At 42.0% G+C, this 16,662-nt stretch overlaps 1 protein-coding gene across 1 annotated transcript; it reads right to left on the bottom strand.

The window, feature by feature from the left end:
• Positions 1-389: 389 nt before the first annotated feature.
• Positions 390-16,286, bottom strand: LOC142939515 (calpain-2 catalytic subunit-like). The gene is given in 22 exon segments (XM_076082669.1): positions 390-487; positions 578-636; positions 990-1,106; positions 3,520-3,598; positions 3,845-3,916; positions 4,325-4,389; positions 4,692-4,749; positions 4,841-4,906; positions 5,079-5,115; positions 5,769-5,980; positions 6,135-6,146; positions 6,244-6,279; positions 6,282-6,421; positions 6,916-7,076; positions 7,712-7,777; positions 7,971-8,056; positions 8,152-8,235; positions 8,440-8,608; positions 8,702-8,835; positions 9,443-9,561; positions 13,077-13,146; positions 15,927-16,286. Coding segments are annotated over 22 exon segments (2,103 nt in total). The 5' UTR covers positions 16,164-16,286; the 3' UTR covers positions 390-463.
• Positions 16,287-16,662: the final 376 nt, after the last annotated feature.

Raw genomic sequence — 16,662 nt, 5'->3', positions numbered from 1 at the left:
TTGACCTCTGCATTTGACCCATCCCTGTATATAGGGAGCAGTGGGCTGCCAATGACAGGCGCCCGGGGAACCGGGGGTTCAGTGTCTTGCTCAGGGACACTACAACACATGACACGTCCCAGTCGAGGATCGAAACGTTGACCTTCCGGTTCTCAGACAACCCTCTTAACCCAGTGAGCCACGGTCGGTTGTTATGAGTCATTGTTATGAATATTTGATTAGTGTTTTATTGTTATTTATTATGAGTGTTTAGATATTTATATTTAATTATTTACTATATTTAAAGGCTACAATGTTTTGAAGTTAATAAATAATATTCTCTTGTTCATTTATTTACGTGATGATGACGAGCTGATAGGAGGAAGAGAAAGAGACACAAGAGTCACAGAGCAAAGGATTGTGGGTAACTTTATTGACTGTATATGAAACTTTAGGAGGAACAGGAAGAGGATCTTCTGACGACTCAGATCATCGCGAAGTTTAACCACTGCAGGAGGAAGACAGAGAGAGACCGGGTCAACTGGTTTATTCTGGTTCTGGAACTGGTTCTGGTCTCTTCAGACCCTGAATGTGTTACCTGGTTGAAGTCGAGCTCGATGGAGCCGCTGTCGTGGGCGTCGAGCTTCTTAAAGATCTCTGAGGAGGAAAAAGGAGGCACACGTTAGCTAGCTACGTTAGCTCATTAGCTAGGCTACGTTAGCTAGCTAGCATCTTAGGGGCATAAGATAGAATACATTTTAAAATGTAACAATTTTTAAAATGATTTACACTTTTGTGTTTTGATCAGGTTTTCGCATACAAGGTCTAAAGACTACAATACCCATGATGCCGATAACCCGGTTACTGAATTCACCCAGAACTGACCCCAGAATTTTTTCAGTGTCCTCAACACGCGACCTTTACCTTCAGTTCAGCTCACCGTGACAGGATTTGAAAGTTTTACTGAAATGCACCCTGGGAGTCTTAGTCTAAAGTAGAGAAACACTCACTGAACATCATCTCCAGCCTCATCAGACAGCCGACGAAGTTGTCGAAGTCGATGGTCATGTCGGGGTCTGAGTAGCGAGCCACCAGCAGCTGGTAGATGGCGTTGTTGAGAGTGAAGCCTGGAGGACCACAACACACCGTCATCATGCTTAACGCTAACGTGGGCACATTAAGAAGCTAATGATAACGTGTTCACCGAGTCTAATCCCAATGAAATCATGACTTTATCTATGATTTACTGTTAGCTTTGGTTAGCAGCTAGCTAGGCTACCACTGATAACAATATAAACAAAGCTAAAGCTACCAGAGAAGCTAACACAACTGATACTGTTAATGAAGCTAATGATACTAACAATGCTAACGAAAATAACACTGCTAACAAAGCTAGAACTGCTAAAGCTAACACAGCTAAAGAAGCGAACACTACTAAAGAAGCTAAGACAGCTAAATAAGCTAACACTGCTAATGAAACTTACACAGCTAAAGAAGCTAACACAGCTAAAATAGCTAACACTGCTAAATAAACTAACAGTTAAAATACCTAACACTGCTAATGAAGCTAACACAGTTAAAATAGCTAACACAGCTAGAGAAGCTAACACAGCTAAAGAAGCTAACACAGCTAAAGAAGCTAACACAGCTAGAGAAGCTAACACAGCTAGAGAAGCTAACACAGCTAGAGAAGCTAACACAGCTAGAGAAGCTAACACAGCTAGAGAAGCTAACACAGCTAGAGAAGCTAACACAGCTAAAGAAGCTAACACAGCTAAAGAAGCTAACACAGCTAAATAAGCTAACACAGCTAAATAAGCTAACACAGTTTAAGAAGCTAACACAGCTTAAGAAGCTAACACAGCTTAAGAAGCTAACACAGCTTAAGAAGCTAACACAGTTTAAGAAGCTAACACAGTTTAAGAAGCTAACACATCTTAAGAAGCCAACACAGTTTAAGAAGCTAACACAGCTTAAGAAGCTAACACAGCTAACACTGCTAAAGAAGCTAACAATACTAAAGAAGCTAACACTAAAAAAAAACACAGAATACAGTCATGACATTAATTTAGAGAGGAACACAAAGAACACATCACAGGAGAGAAACAAGAAGAAGAACCTCTTCCTCAACAGGAAACCATCTCATTTAGACAGAATGAGTTCTGTGATGAAAGTATATAAGGAGGAGAAGAAGGAAAACAATCATCCACTTCCTCCTCAGTGAGTCACCAAGGGTACATCCCAAGGGTACATCCCAAGTCTCTTAATTCTCATTTCCTCGATCCTCGCTTGAACAGGAAGTTGTTCTGCGCCGCCATATTGACGGCCGTCCCAAAGCTCTTATTTAGCTCTGAGGAGCGAGGATCGAGGAGGGAGGAGAGACCTCTGAGGAGACATGAGTGACCCACGAGAACAGACTTCCAGGAAGTCTTTTAACGGCCAACACGCCCCCTCACTGTTCATCAGTCATGTGATTGGACGCTGCAGCTGATCGGACTGACTGACTGAGTTTAACACCAGAGTGAAGTCAGATCAGATTAAACTCTAGTTTATATTTGATTCGTTTTCTGATTCAACATCTGGTTTAAATAAATGTTCATTGTAGTCTAAAACAAAAGGACCACAAACAACTTTCTACATTTATTAGAAAGATTTGTGTTTTCATGATCTGATATTTCCCTCAATAACTTTTATTATGAATACAATTAAAGTCAGAGAGAGCTGGAGAGACGAAACCCTTTTTATATATATATATATATCATAATTTCATTCAGTCACATGAGGCTGATCATTGCTGAGTGTTTGATGAGTTTTATTATTTAAGAGAAACAATAATCATATTCTGGGTTATTTAATAATGACGTCACAATTTCAAAACATACAGACGCAAATAATTCATCAATAAGACGATCGCATTCCGCCGGTAGAAATGGATCCTGTGCTTATAAACAGAACACAGGACACAGTTTGTTAACAGACTACAGAGAGAAACACCTCTACAGTGGTGATTACTGTGTGTCTTTATTAGTTATTAGTATTATTAGTTACTGTTATTAAGTACAGTGATCATGTGAACAGACACAAACTTATCTAAAGTCTCTCCAGCTGTTAAAGCCGACTGACAGCTGATCCAGCTGTGATCATCAGCACCGTCATCAGAAACAGACGTCGCTTCACGTGACACAACTGAGGAAAGGACGTCTCATGTCTCTTAAGACATATTTCCTCATTCCTCTCTCCTTGCATGGTTTCCTCCATGCATCCCTGGTGGGAGGGACTAAGACGCAAGGAAAGGACGCAAGTGAGGGAAACGGGGATGCAATTAAGAGACTGGGGATGTGCCCATGATTCCCAACAGGGGAAAAAGAAAAGGTTCACCCCCCCCCCCCCCCCCAAGACTGGCTGAGGATAAGAGTCAATACAGTGAGATTATTACTATTCTTGTTATTATAGACCACATTCATCCCACTTTGGATGCTTATATTGCTAAAGAAGCTAACACTGCTAACAAAGATTACACTGCTAAGAAGAAGAACTGACCTGCGTCTTTGAAGGCCACTCTCATCTCTGGAGTGCTCATCGTCCCTGAATTATCAGTGTCGTTCTTCTTGTAGATGGTCTGCAGAGACGCACGCACGCACGCACGCACACACACACACACACACACACACACACACACACACACACACACACACACACACACACACACACACACACACACACACACACACACACACACACACACACACACACACACACACACACACACACACACACACACACACACACACACACACACACACACACACTGATTTTTGTCCTCAGGTGAGTTCAGGTGTTTGGATGTAAAGGTCAAAGGTCTTACCAGGTATCTCTGCACCTTCTTCCACAGAGTGGCGAACTCTCCGAGGCCGAGCTTCCCGTTCCCACTGTCCTTCTTAGCAGTTAAGAATACATCCTGGTACTTTAAGATCCTATGACTTTAAGATCACATCCTGCTACTTTAAGATCACGTCCTGCTACTTTAAGATCACATCCTGCTACTTTAAGAATACAAGACTTACAACCAGAGGAAACATCTGCAGGACAGATGTTCAGTGTTCACCCGGAGGAAACATGAACAATGAGAACTTACTTCTAATTTCAGATATTTCAGACTGAAAAATGCTACTTAAAGGAACAATATCATAATAAAAGTGTATTTCTCCGTTATTGTTTGAACTTCACTTTAAACACTTCCACAAACAAACATACGTTCCTGTTTGTTAGCTCACTAGCTACTGTTAGCTAGTGAGCTAACCTTAGTTAGTAAGCTAACGTTAGCTGCTCTGCTTCTAAAGGATACGTCCATCAGGTTCACCATGACCCTGGAGGTCTCCATACTGAAGCCGTCCGTCTTTATGTCAGTTCCTGTGAAGAAGAAGAGACGGACAGGAAGTTCAACAAAGTCACAAACACACCCATCAGTCCTCTGACCCACAATGCAGGTGATGATCAGGTGATCGTGTGATCAGGTGATGATCAGGCGATCAGATGATCGTGTGATCAGGTGATCCGTGTGATCATCAGGTGATCTTGTGATCATCAGGTGATCATCAGGTGATCATCAGGTGATCTTGTGATGATCAGGTGATCTTGTGATGATCAGGTGACGATCAGGTGGCGATCAGGTGATCTTGTGATCAGGTGATCAGGCGAGTATCTCGACTCACGTTTGGCGACGATCTTGTTCAGGATGGTCTTCAGCTCCACAGCAGAGATCTCCATGTCCTGAAACATTTTGTAGAGGTACGCTGGATCAGGACCAGGACTCTCCTCTGATTGGTCCCTCACCACACAGGAAGTGATGTCATATACTTACGGCTCCGGCGAGTTTGGCGAAGAGGCCTCTGAATCCTGCGTCGACATCTTCATCTGACACGGTCTCCTGGACACAATCACCACGACAACAGTAACAACCTCAACAAGAAACTTTATTTACACAGTAAAGTTCACACAGTAAAAACACAATATCTATATTCAAAATTCATAACGTCGGCTTGATTTAAGAATTCTGTTGTTGGATCAGACGGTAAAACTACAAATCCAGATGTACTCACGTCGTCTAGCTCAGCGCTGACGGGGTCGTCACACGGTCTTTAACAGGCGTTCAAGGACCACAGGACAGACAAAGAACAGTTAGAACACAAAGTGAGCACCCCGACTGCAGGGTCTAAGAAGGTTTAAGAGGCGTTCAAGGACCACAGGACAGACAAAGAACAGTTAGAACACAAAGTGAGCACCCCGACTGCAGGGTCTAAGAAGGTTTAAGAGGCGTTCAAGGACCACAGGACAGACAAAGAACAGTTAGAACTCAAAGTGAGCACCCAGACTGCAGGGTCTAAGAAGGTTTAAGAGGCGTTCAAGGACCACAGGACAGACAAAGAACAGTTAGAACTCAAAGTGAGCACCCAGACTGCAGGGTCTAAGAAGGTTTAAGAGGCGTTCAAGGACCACAGGATAGACAAAGAACAGTTAGAACTCAAAGTGAGCACCCAGACTGCAGGGTCTATGAAGGTTTAAGAAGCGTTCAAGGACCACAGGACAGACAAAGAACAGTTAGAACTCAAAGTGAGCACCCAGACTGCAGGTCTAAGAAGGTTTAAGAGGCATTCGAGAACCACAGGAGAGACAAAGAACAGTTAGAACACAAAGTGAGTACCCAGACTGCAGGTCTAAGAAGGTTTAAGAGGCATTCGAGGACCACAAGACAGACCGTGGACCTGACACTGAACAGGACGGGGTCTTACACGGTCTCTGTCTGCTTCTCGGAGAACACCCGGATGCAGAAGTCTCCGTTGAGATGCGGTTCGAAGGTGGACGGGACCACCAGGTACTCTCCAGGCGGCAGCTTGAAGCGTGTGCTGACCTCACGCAGGTTGACGAAGGTCTCGGACTTGGCCGTCTGAGCATGAGTCAGGAAGAAGTTCTTGTCCAGGTGCACCTCCCTCTGCCCGTAGAACTGAGGGGGACAACGGCCAATCAGACAACTCGGCAGGGGACAACGGCCAATAAGAACCGTCTTTACCTCACTTTTGGTTCTCTCCTTTGTTAAAGAGATGAATCTAAAAGTGGGAGGAGTTTGACCGTTGGACCTTCAGGCGTTCAGAACTCACCTGCTTTGGAACCTAAAGAAAAACACAAGACGAACCAGAAGTTACCGGAGGATGAATCCGTCTCTCATTACGTCTTCGTCTGATCTTCATCGTCGTCTTCGGGTCTCACCTCGTAGATGGCGAAGCCGACGGTGTGCATGTGTGCATGTCCTCTCCTTGTTTACGCAGCTTTCTGCGGTTCTTCTGGATCAGACCAACCACAAAGCTGCAGCCCACCTCCCCATCGTCGGGGTCGTCGTCCTCCTCGTCCAGCCGGATCACAAACTGAGGGTTCATCCAGAACGTGTCTGCAGAGTGACAGTCAGACATTCGGAAGCCTAAAGACCAGGTCTCGGGGTACTGAAACCAATACTTACAAGGGTGGTTCCTGCATCCTGAACCTCTGGTCTACGTGGTCTCGGATCTATCACTGGTCTACGTGGTCTCAGGATCTATCTCTGGTCTACGTGGTCTCAGGATCTATCTCTGGTCTACGTGGTCTCGGAACTATCTCTGGTCTACGTGGTCTCAGGATCTATCTCTGGTCTACGTGGTCTCAGGATCTATCTCTGGTCTACGTGGTCTCAGGATCTATCTCTGGTCTACGTGGTCTCAGGATCTATCTCTGGTCTACGTGGTCTCGGAACTATCTCTGGTCTACGTGGTCTCAGGAACTATCTCTGGTCTACGTGGTCTCAGGATCTATCGCTGGTCTACGTGGTCTCAGGATCTATCTCTGGTCTACGTGGTCTCAGGATCTATCTCTGGTCTACGTGGTCTCAGGATCTATCTCTGGTCTTACAGGGGTTGTTCCTGCAGCCTCCGGCGGTGGACCCTCTCCTCCAGGTGCCGTCGAACTTGCTGACGCTCCAGTGTTTGACGGAGTCGTCGTCGATGGTGTCGGGGGTCAGAGTGCAAACTTCGACGCGATTGTAGTGACGTGAGAACTCGCTGAAGGACATCCTGCAGAAGAAAGAGAGGAGCAGAGATATGAGAAGAAAGAGAGGAGCAGAGATAGGAGAGGAAAGAGAGGAGCAGAGATAGGAGAGGAAAGAGAGGAGCAGAGATAAGAGAGGAAAGAGAGGAGCAGAGATAAGAGAGGAAAGAGAGGAGCAGAGATAGGAGAGGAAAGAGAGGAGCAGAGATAGGAGAGGAAAGAGAGGAGCAGCGATAGGAGAGGAAAGAGAGGAGCAGAGATAGGAGAAGAGAGGAGCAGAGAGGAGCAGAGATAAGAGAGGAAAGAGGAGCAGAGATAAGAGAGGAAAGAGAGGAGCAGAGATAGGAGAGGAAAGAGAGGAGCAGAGATAGGAGAGGAAAGAGAGGAGCAGAGATAGGAGAGGAAAGAGAGGAGCAGAGATAGGAGAGGAAAGAGAGGAGCAGAGATAGGAGAGGAAAGAGAGGAGCAGAGATAGGAGAAGAAAGAGAGGAGCAGAGATAGGAGAAGAAAGAGAGGAGCAGAGACAGGAGAGGAAAGGGAGGAGCAGAGATAGGAGAGGAAAGGGAGGAGCAGAGATAGGAGAGGAAAGAGGAGCTCTCACTCTGCAGCTAAAAAAACAACAAGATAACAACGGCACCACGTTTCTATGGTAAGTACCCACCAGAACTCTCCGTCCTCTGCATTGGCATGGGGACAGTCTCCCTGCACGTAGTTCCACTCAGACGATCTGTAAGAACATAAAAATAATGATAATAATAATAATACCAATAACAAGAAGACACTAAACCCAGCAGATCGTCTGCTGGTCTGCTGGTCCCCAGTGAGACCGGGTGTCCCCTCTGTTCTTGTCTCAAGACCTTCATTGATGAGGTTCTGTGAGTAGAGGTGCTCATAGAACCTGGGTTATTATTTTAGGTTACCCGTCGCTCCAGGCTCCGGTCCACTCCACCTGACCCCAGGGGTTCCTGACCCGCACCAGCTTCTCCTGCCGGCCGCGGTAGTTCACCTGGAGACACAAAACACAATGTTTTTATTCTGCTCTTGTTTCATCTCTTCTTCTTCTTCTCCTCCTCCTATTCAATCTGCAGGAAGTGACATCACCTCCACGGCGCCGGTCAGCGAGTAGGCATGGCCTTTCACCAGCTTCTGACGTGTGACGGCCTCCGAGTCCGCGGCGCTGGTGATCTGCAACGACAGGTGATGGTTGAGACCTATCTCTGGTCTACGTGGTCCCGGACCTATCTCTGGTCTACGTGGTCCCGGACCTATCTCTGGTCTACGTGGTCCCGGACCTATCTCTGGTCTACGTGGTCCCGGATCTATCTCTGGTCTACGTGGTCTCGGATCTATCTCTGGTCTACGTCACTGAACATCGTGGAGATGACTCACGTCGATGGAGCAGCCCAACAGTGCTCCGGCCTCCAAGGCCTTCTTGATGATCTGGAACAGGTTCTTGGGGGGGCGTTGGAGGTCGAAGTTCTCGGCGATGCCTCCGGTGAAATCCTCAAAGCCCTCGGTGGTGGAACCACCGGACAAGGCTTCATAGCAGCCATTGACTCTGTGACAAAACACAAGCAGGTCTTAAATGAGTCCACCAGCAGTGGTTTGTGAACAGAAGGTTGCCGGGTTGAATCCCTAAGGTTGGTCTTACTTGGCGTAGGCCTTCTCCAGCAGAGCGCTCCAGAACTCTCTCCCCTCTGCCGAGTGGACAAACATCAGCTCTCCGTCTTTGACCGGCAGACGGTCGTCGATCACAACGTCCACCCACTCACCGTACTGCCAGAACTGAGGCGGGACAAGACGAGAGCTTTTAAAATGATTCGGTTTCCGTTTTCTTTGTCCAAATATTTAAGACTCCGAACTATGACCTCTAAGAACCTTCAGTTTGGTTTCCTGTCGAGTAAAACTGCTCTCAGTCACTTTAACCTTCCAGCTCATTTAGTTCCAGATTCATTACAGATGTGCAAGGTCTTTGTTTAGAGATCCACTCTGCCAAAGGTTCTACTGAGAACAATCAAACCTCTGAAAGTTTCCAACTGTGTAAACCACAACTCGTCTAATAGGGACTCTTAGTCGACAGTTATTCTTTGGCATCGACATGGATGATGTGAGCTAGTTGTGAATCACAAACGCTGGACGGTTCTGAAGAACCTGATAGTTGTCTCTAGAATCTGAATTACGATAGTTGTGGAGTTCCACAGGGTTCAATGTTGGGTCCCCGTATTATTTTACTTTTATCATAGTTCGACATACGAAATGCTGCAAACTAATTTACATATTTTAACAGTTTTAACTTCTGTTTATCAAACTGCATGTAACCATAGCAACTGAAGCTTCTAGTCCATCGTGAGTGGAAGTTACCTTTGACGGTACCAATGGCACGCTTTGTTACCTGGAAGTGAAAGATGCCAGCGTAGTCGTCACCGAAGCCCTGGTCGGTGGGGACGACTCTGGCCATCACATACTCGTTCAGCGTCAGCGAGGCGATGGCCGCCAACAGCCAGCAGTCACCTGGACGGACGAGAAAACACTCCAGGGTTACCTCCTAGTGTGGACGGACGTAAACAGATACGTTTATATACTCAGAGGTTACCTCCTAGTGTAGATGTAAACAGATAAGTTTATATACTCAGAGGTTACCTCCTAGTGTAGATGTAAACAGATAAGTTTATATACTCAGAGGTTACCTCCTAGTGTAGACGTAAACAGATAAGTTTATATACTCAGAGGTTACCTCCTCGTGTAGACGGACGTAAACGGATGAAGTCACGGTTTGAGGCTTTGAGGACGACGGACACAAAACGGAAGACTTTCCTTTTCTTATTAATGCTTATTAGTCCACACATAAACTGTAAAAGAACAAAAGTATACATGTTCTCCATAATGTGGAGATCGTTTTTGTTTTAAACGAAAACGTATTAATGTGTGTGGAGCCTGAACAGTGTGGGTGGAGCCTGAACAGTGTGTGTGGAGCCTGAACAGTGTGGGTGGAGCCTGAACAGTGTGGTGAAGATGTACCGTTAGTCCTGAAGGTGGCGCTGTAACCGTTTAACGTTCTATTTAACGTCAGAAAACAAAACTACTTGGTTTAGTTTAGAAAAAAAAGGTCATAGTTTATAATATAATACCTTTAGTTTATGTTAAAACACGACATGAACAGCGTTCTCCTGGGTCAAAGTGCTGTGTATGTTGACCTCCACCCTCCTGACTCTTTATACTACATCACCTATATGACGTAGTATAAAGTTATATATTGTAAAGTTCACTGTGTACTGTGTACTATATAATATATAATATATAATACACAGTAAACTTTATAATACAAAGTTCACTGTGTACTGTGTACTATATATTATAAAGTTCACTGTGTACGATATATTATAAAGTTCACTGTGTACGATATATTATAAAGTTCACTGTGTACTATATATTATAAAGTTCACTGTGTACTGTGTACAATATATTATAAAGTTCACTGTGTACTGTGTATTATAAAGTTGACTGTGTACTATATATTATAAAGTTGACTGTGTACTATATATTATAAAGTTGACTGTGTACTATATATTATAAAGTTGACTGTGTACTATATATTATAAAGTTGACTGTCTACTATATATTATAAAGTTGACTGTGTACTATATATTATAAAGTTGACTGTGTACTATATATTATAAAGTTGACTGTGTACGATATATTATAAAGTTGACTGTGTACTATATATTATAAAGTTGACTGTGTACGATATATTATAAAGTTGACTGTGTACTATATATTATAAAGTTGACTGTGTACTATATATTATAAAGTTGACTGTGTACGATATATTATAAAGTTGACTGTGTACTATATATTATAAAGTTCACTGTGTACGATATATTATAAAGTTGACTGTGTACTATATATTATAAAGTTCACTGTGTACTATATATTATAAAGTTGACTGTGTACTATATATTATAAAGTTGACTGTGTACTATATATTATAAAGTTGACTGTGTACAATATATTATAAAGTTCACTGTGTACTATATATTATAAAGTTCACTGTGTACTATATATTATAAAGTTCACTGTGTACTGTGTACAATATATTATAAAGTTCACTGTGTACTATATATTATAAAGTTCACTGTGTACTATATATTATAAAGTTGACTGTCTACTATATATTATAAAGTTGACTGTGTACTATATATTATAAAGTTGACTGTGTACTATATATTATAAAGTTGACTGTGTACGATATATTATAAAGTTGACTGTCTACTATATATTATAAAGTTGACTGTCTACTATATATTATAAAGTTGACTGTGTACTATATATTATAAAGTTAACTGTGTACTATATATTATAAAGTTCACTGTGTACTATATATTATAAAGTTGACTGTCTACTATATATTATAAAGTTGACTGTCTACTATATATTATAAAGTTCACTGTGTACTATATATTATAAAGTTCACTGTGTACTATATATTATAAAGTTGACTATCTACTATATATTATAAAGTTGACTGTGTACTATATATTATAAAGTTGACTGTGTACTATATATTATAAAGTTGACTGTGTACGATATATTATAAAGTTGACTGTGTACTATATATTATAAAGTTGACTGTGTACGATATATTATAAAGTTGACTGTGTACTATATATTATAAAGTTGACTGTGTACTATATATTATAAAGTTGACTGTGTACGATATATTATAAAGTTGACTGTGTACGATATATTATAAAGTTGACTGTGTACGATATATTATAAAGTTGACTGTGTACTATATATTATAAAGTTGACTGTGTACTATATATTATAAAGTTTACTGTGTACTATATATTATAAAGTTCACTGTGTACTATATATTATAAAGTTTACTGTGTACTGTATATTATAAAGTTCACTGTGTACTATATATTATAAAGTTCACTGTGTACTGTAAATTATAAAGTTCACTGTGTACTATATATTATAAAGTTCACTGTGTACTGTATATTATAAAGTTCACTGTGTACTGTATATTATAAAGTTGACTGTGTACTATATATTATAAAGTTCACTGTGTACTGTATATTATAAAGTTCACTGTGTACTATATATTATAAAGTTCACTGTGTACTATATATTATAAAGTTCACTGTGTACTGTATATTATAAAGTTCACTATGTACTATATATTATAAAGTTCACTGTGTACTATATATTATAAAGTTCACTGTGTACTATATATTATAAAGTTCACTGTGTACTGTATATTATAAAGTTCACTGTGTACTATATATTATAAAGTTCACTGTGTACTATATATTATAAAGTTCACTGTGTACTGTATATTATAAAGTTCACTATGTACTATATATTATAAAGTTCACTGTGTACTATATATTATAAAGTTCACTGTGTACTATATATTATAAAGTTCACTGTGTACTGTATATTATAAAGTTCACTGTGTACTGTGGAGGATCAGACAAACCCTGCTGAGTGTGTTCAGAGTATTTTTATTCTTGTGTACTTTCTCACCACAAATATTTGCTGCAGTGTAACTCCTCCCTGTTTGTAACCGAGAGGTCTCACTCTGATCTAAATTCCTGGACTGACCAACTTTAACTTCTACTTGCAGAAACAAATCTTTACTGCAAAGTTACACAACAACAGAGTCTGTGGTCTCCTGGAGGCACGGCATGCTGGTGAGTCACAGAGTGTGTGTGTACAGGGTGTGTCCTCATATTTCTCTCTCTCTCTCTCTCTCTCTCTCTCTCTCTCTCTCTCTCTCTCTCTCAAAGTAAAGGAACACACTCAAAAGTCTGCAACGGTTCATAATAATCTATTTATTGTGACGTAAAGTCACATGGTCTCAGTTTAAAGGTACCAGTTGCCAGGCAACCAACGGAGACTCAGAAGTTACTGGTGATGTGTTCAGGGACTGTCTGATAGCCTGGAGGCTGTGAAGTGTTCAGGTACAGTCTGATAGTCTGGAGGCTGTGGTGTGTTCAGGAACATTCAGGAAAACTCACCTAGAGCTCCCTGGCAGATGTCGGTTCTGGTGGCTCCGCCCAAGATGAACTCAGGATTAGAGACCAGTTCCTAAAGGGGTCGAAACCAGAGACCAGAACGGATCAGTAACACTGAAGATATCAAGATACCGATAATTATACTCAGATACTGTCAGTAATACTCAGATTAGGGCTGGGCGGTATACCGGTTCAACCGGTATACCGGTTTTAATTTCCTGTACAATATGAATTTTTCATATACCGTCATACACATGCACAGCTGTGTATGTCGCTCTTCAACAGGCAGCAGAATATATTGTTCGCCGCTGAGAGCGCTACAGTCGGAGCTAGTTGTCTTAAGTGTATTGAGAGGGAACCCTAGTCATGGTTATAACGCTCTTTAACAGGGCAAAACACCACGACACAACAGTTTGTGACACATAAACAATCTGTAACACTAATAATTGTACATTTATAAAATTTCACCGCCGAACTGCATGCTGGGTAAAGCTCGCTAACAACAGTCTGCTAACAGCTGGGAGAGGCTACGTTAAAGAACAGAACAGAGCGATGCAGGATGAACAAAGATTGAACAACAAAAGGTATTTAGGTCAGACACATATGCAACACTGATTACCGTAATATGTGTGGTATTTGTTATAAATGTACGTTGTTACATAGACAGTGATAAGAAGCTGTACATGGAGGGGCTTCTTCTTCTTCTTTAAATTCCATTGGCGGATCACAACCAACTTGCATAGGTGCATACCGCCATCTACTGTACCGGAGTGTGCATTTTCAGGGTAACCTTTTCTTCACTGTTCTGATAATAAAATAAAATATATATATATATATATATATATATATAACTAAAGAAATAAACCTAAACAACACCTACTAACAACTAAATCCTACTGTCTAATCCCGTTTATTTCCATGGAGGGACTTAGGACCCAGGGGAATGTAGGTGAAGGAAACAGGAAGTGACGGAACGGAAGACACGCCACACAAACAGCTGTTCACCGCTCGCTGGCCGGCTGTTTCTTTTCGGCGTTAATTAATTAATGCTTTAACGTGAAAACAAAAAATACCGCGATATACCGTGAAACCGCCAGAATCTTACAAAATACCGTGATATGCATTTTTGGTCATACCGCCCAGGCCTAACTCAGATACTGTCAGAAATACTCACATACTGCGAGTAACACTCAGATACTGTCAATAATACACTCATGCTGTCAGAAATACGCACATACTGTTAATAATACTCAGATACTGTCAGTAATACTCAGATACTGTTAATAATACTCACATGTCAGTAATACTCACACTGAAATTATTACTCAGATACTGTTAATAATACTCACATACTGCCAGTAATACTCAGATACTGTCAATAATACTCACATACTATCAATAATACTTACATACTGTTAATAATACTCAGATATTGTCAGTAATATTCACACTCAAATGTAGTTAAGTAAAAAGTACAGAAATGAGTTGGAGTGAAGTAGAAAGTACTACAGCAAAGTGCAAGTACCTCACAGTTTTACTTGATTAGATGTACTTGACAGTATACAGTATCTTTAACTTGTGCACTCACTACAGAATATCCCCAGCAGCTTTCATTGAACATTAAATATCATTTTTTAAATCGGTCTATAAAGTGCTTCAGGCATCACTTCCTCCTCTTCTTCAGCTTCTGAACACTTTCAGAGTGACACATCTGTACAGAGTACTCTGTGTACAACCAAATACCCTGAAGTGTATTGTAACATAAACCGTTGTTCATGTTTATGACTAAACTGCATCATAAATACATTTATTAAAACATGTTGAATGAGCATCATGTGACGTTTCCCTGTTTATGTGAAGTAGTGACTCATCGCTGTGGTATTTAGGATGTCTGATGAATCACCGTATCCTCCTAAAATATTCCTGATATTTCATATTTAACGTTCATACTCTGCAGGCAATTCATGAAGTAAAGCAAATGCAGAAAGTTTCCACCAGAATATGATATATTAATAATGCAGTAAAAAATAATACTTACAATACTACAACTACTACAGGAGCCATTAGTTATGTCTGTGTATTATATGTTTGAATTAGGAGCCTCTTTCAGGTTGACCACGGATGGCAGTGTGTATTAGTGTGGCAGGTAGTTATATATATACGGGGCACAGGTGCAACAGAGGTGATGATGCATCGGTGACGGGGAGATTACACAGTTTCTACCGCAAACCAGACACACCAGAGGGAGACCAGGAAGCTAAGTGCTATCAAGTTGTATTATCATCTGTGAACTCTAATTAAACGGGAACTTCACCCAAAGATACGAAAAGCCTGGAATCTTTATGTCGAAGCGAGTAAGGAAACACGATCTTCTCCCGCACCCAGCCGAGTGGCTAGTACAGGAATCAGTACGACTGCTACTACTACTGATAATAGTACAAATCCCTGTCTTTGTATTCGATGATGTTTATAGTATTGTGGTTTGTTTAAGGGTACTTTTCTGTACTTTTACTTCTCTCTGCTGCTGCCACACAGATGAGTCACAGTTTACCAAATATTTACAGGAGTGTGTGTGTGTGTGTGTGTACTAAATGTGTGTATTTATATAATATCTCTATACAACATCTGTATGAATAACATCTGTATAATATTTCTGTGATAAGTATTTTGTTTTTTTCCATGAGATAATTTGTGGCCTTCAGGTATTCTGCCCCCCCTCCGCCCCCGCCCTTCCTCCCGGGCACCCCGCCCCTCCCACTTATCCAAACGAGCCCATCCACCCAGATTCCAGACCCAGATTCCAGAACCAGAACCAGAACCAGAACCAGACCCCCCCCCCCCCCAGGTCCTTACCGTCGGCCTCTTCCAGGTGACTCCCCGGACCTTGGAGGAGCTGCGGCCCAGCTCGTTGAAGCCCAGAGCTTCGGGCGCGGCGGTGAACGTCGGGTCGCAGAAGAGTTTCCCGTTGGAGCGGCAGTGAGCGCGCAGAGCCGCGAAGTCCTGGTTCAGGTACCGCACCGCATTGGCGTTGGTGCCGAAGCCCGCGGCCAGGGCGCGCTTCTTGGCCAGAGTGGAGGCCACGCCGGACATGATGGCGGAGAAGAAGACGAAGAAGAAGAAGAAGAAAAGTTCAGAAAACTCTCCGCAGATTCTTCTGATCAAACTTTTCCTCTCCGACAGAGAGCTCAGACCTCATCCCGGGGGAGGAGCCGGATGACGGGTCTGTGCGCCGCGCCCTCTCGTTAAATCCGTCTCTCTAGTGAACATCTCCTCTGTTCTGTCGGTCAGTCACAGAAGCAGGAAACACCAAATACAACCATGAACACCAAGAAATAACAGAAGAAACGGATACAAGTCTGTGGACAGATATATATATATATATATATATAATATATAGTTCAGGATCAGTGTTTTTAAAGGACTCCTGAAGGAGCTGTTAGTCATACTAATAATATCACCATACAGGAAACATGTGGGAGCGTCAGTATTAACTCAGTGTTCAGTTACACCCTCCTTCTCTGAGAAACACCAGAGACCAGCTGTGTTCAACTCCTATACTAGAAAAAGTCTTTAAAAAGTACTTATATAA

The sequence above is a fragment of the Anarhichas minor genome, unplaced genomic scaffold (genome assembly GCF_050575085.1).
Source record: "Anarhichas minor isolate MPS153535 unplaced genomic scaffold, ASM5057508v1 ptg000100l, whole genome shotgun sequence".
NCBI lineage: Eukaryota > Metazoa > Chordata > Actinopteri > Perciformes > Anarhichadidae > Anarhichas > Anarhichas minor.
This window is presented reverse-complemented; position numbering and strand designations above follow the sequence as displayed.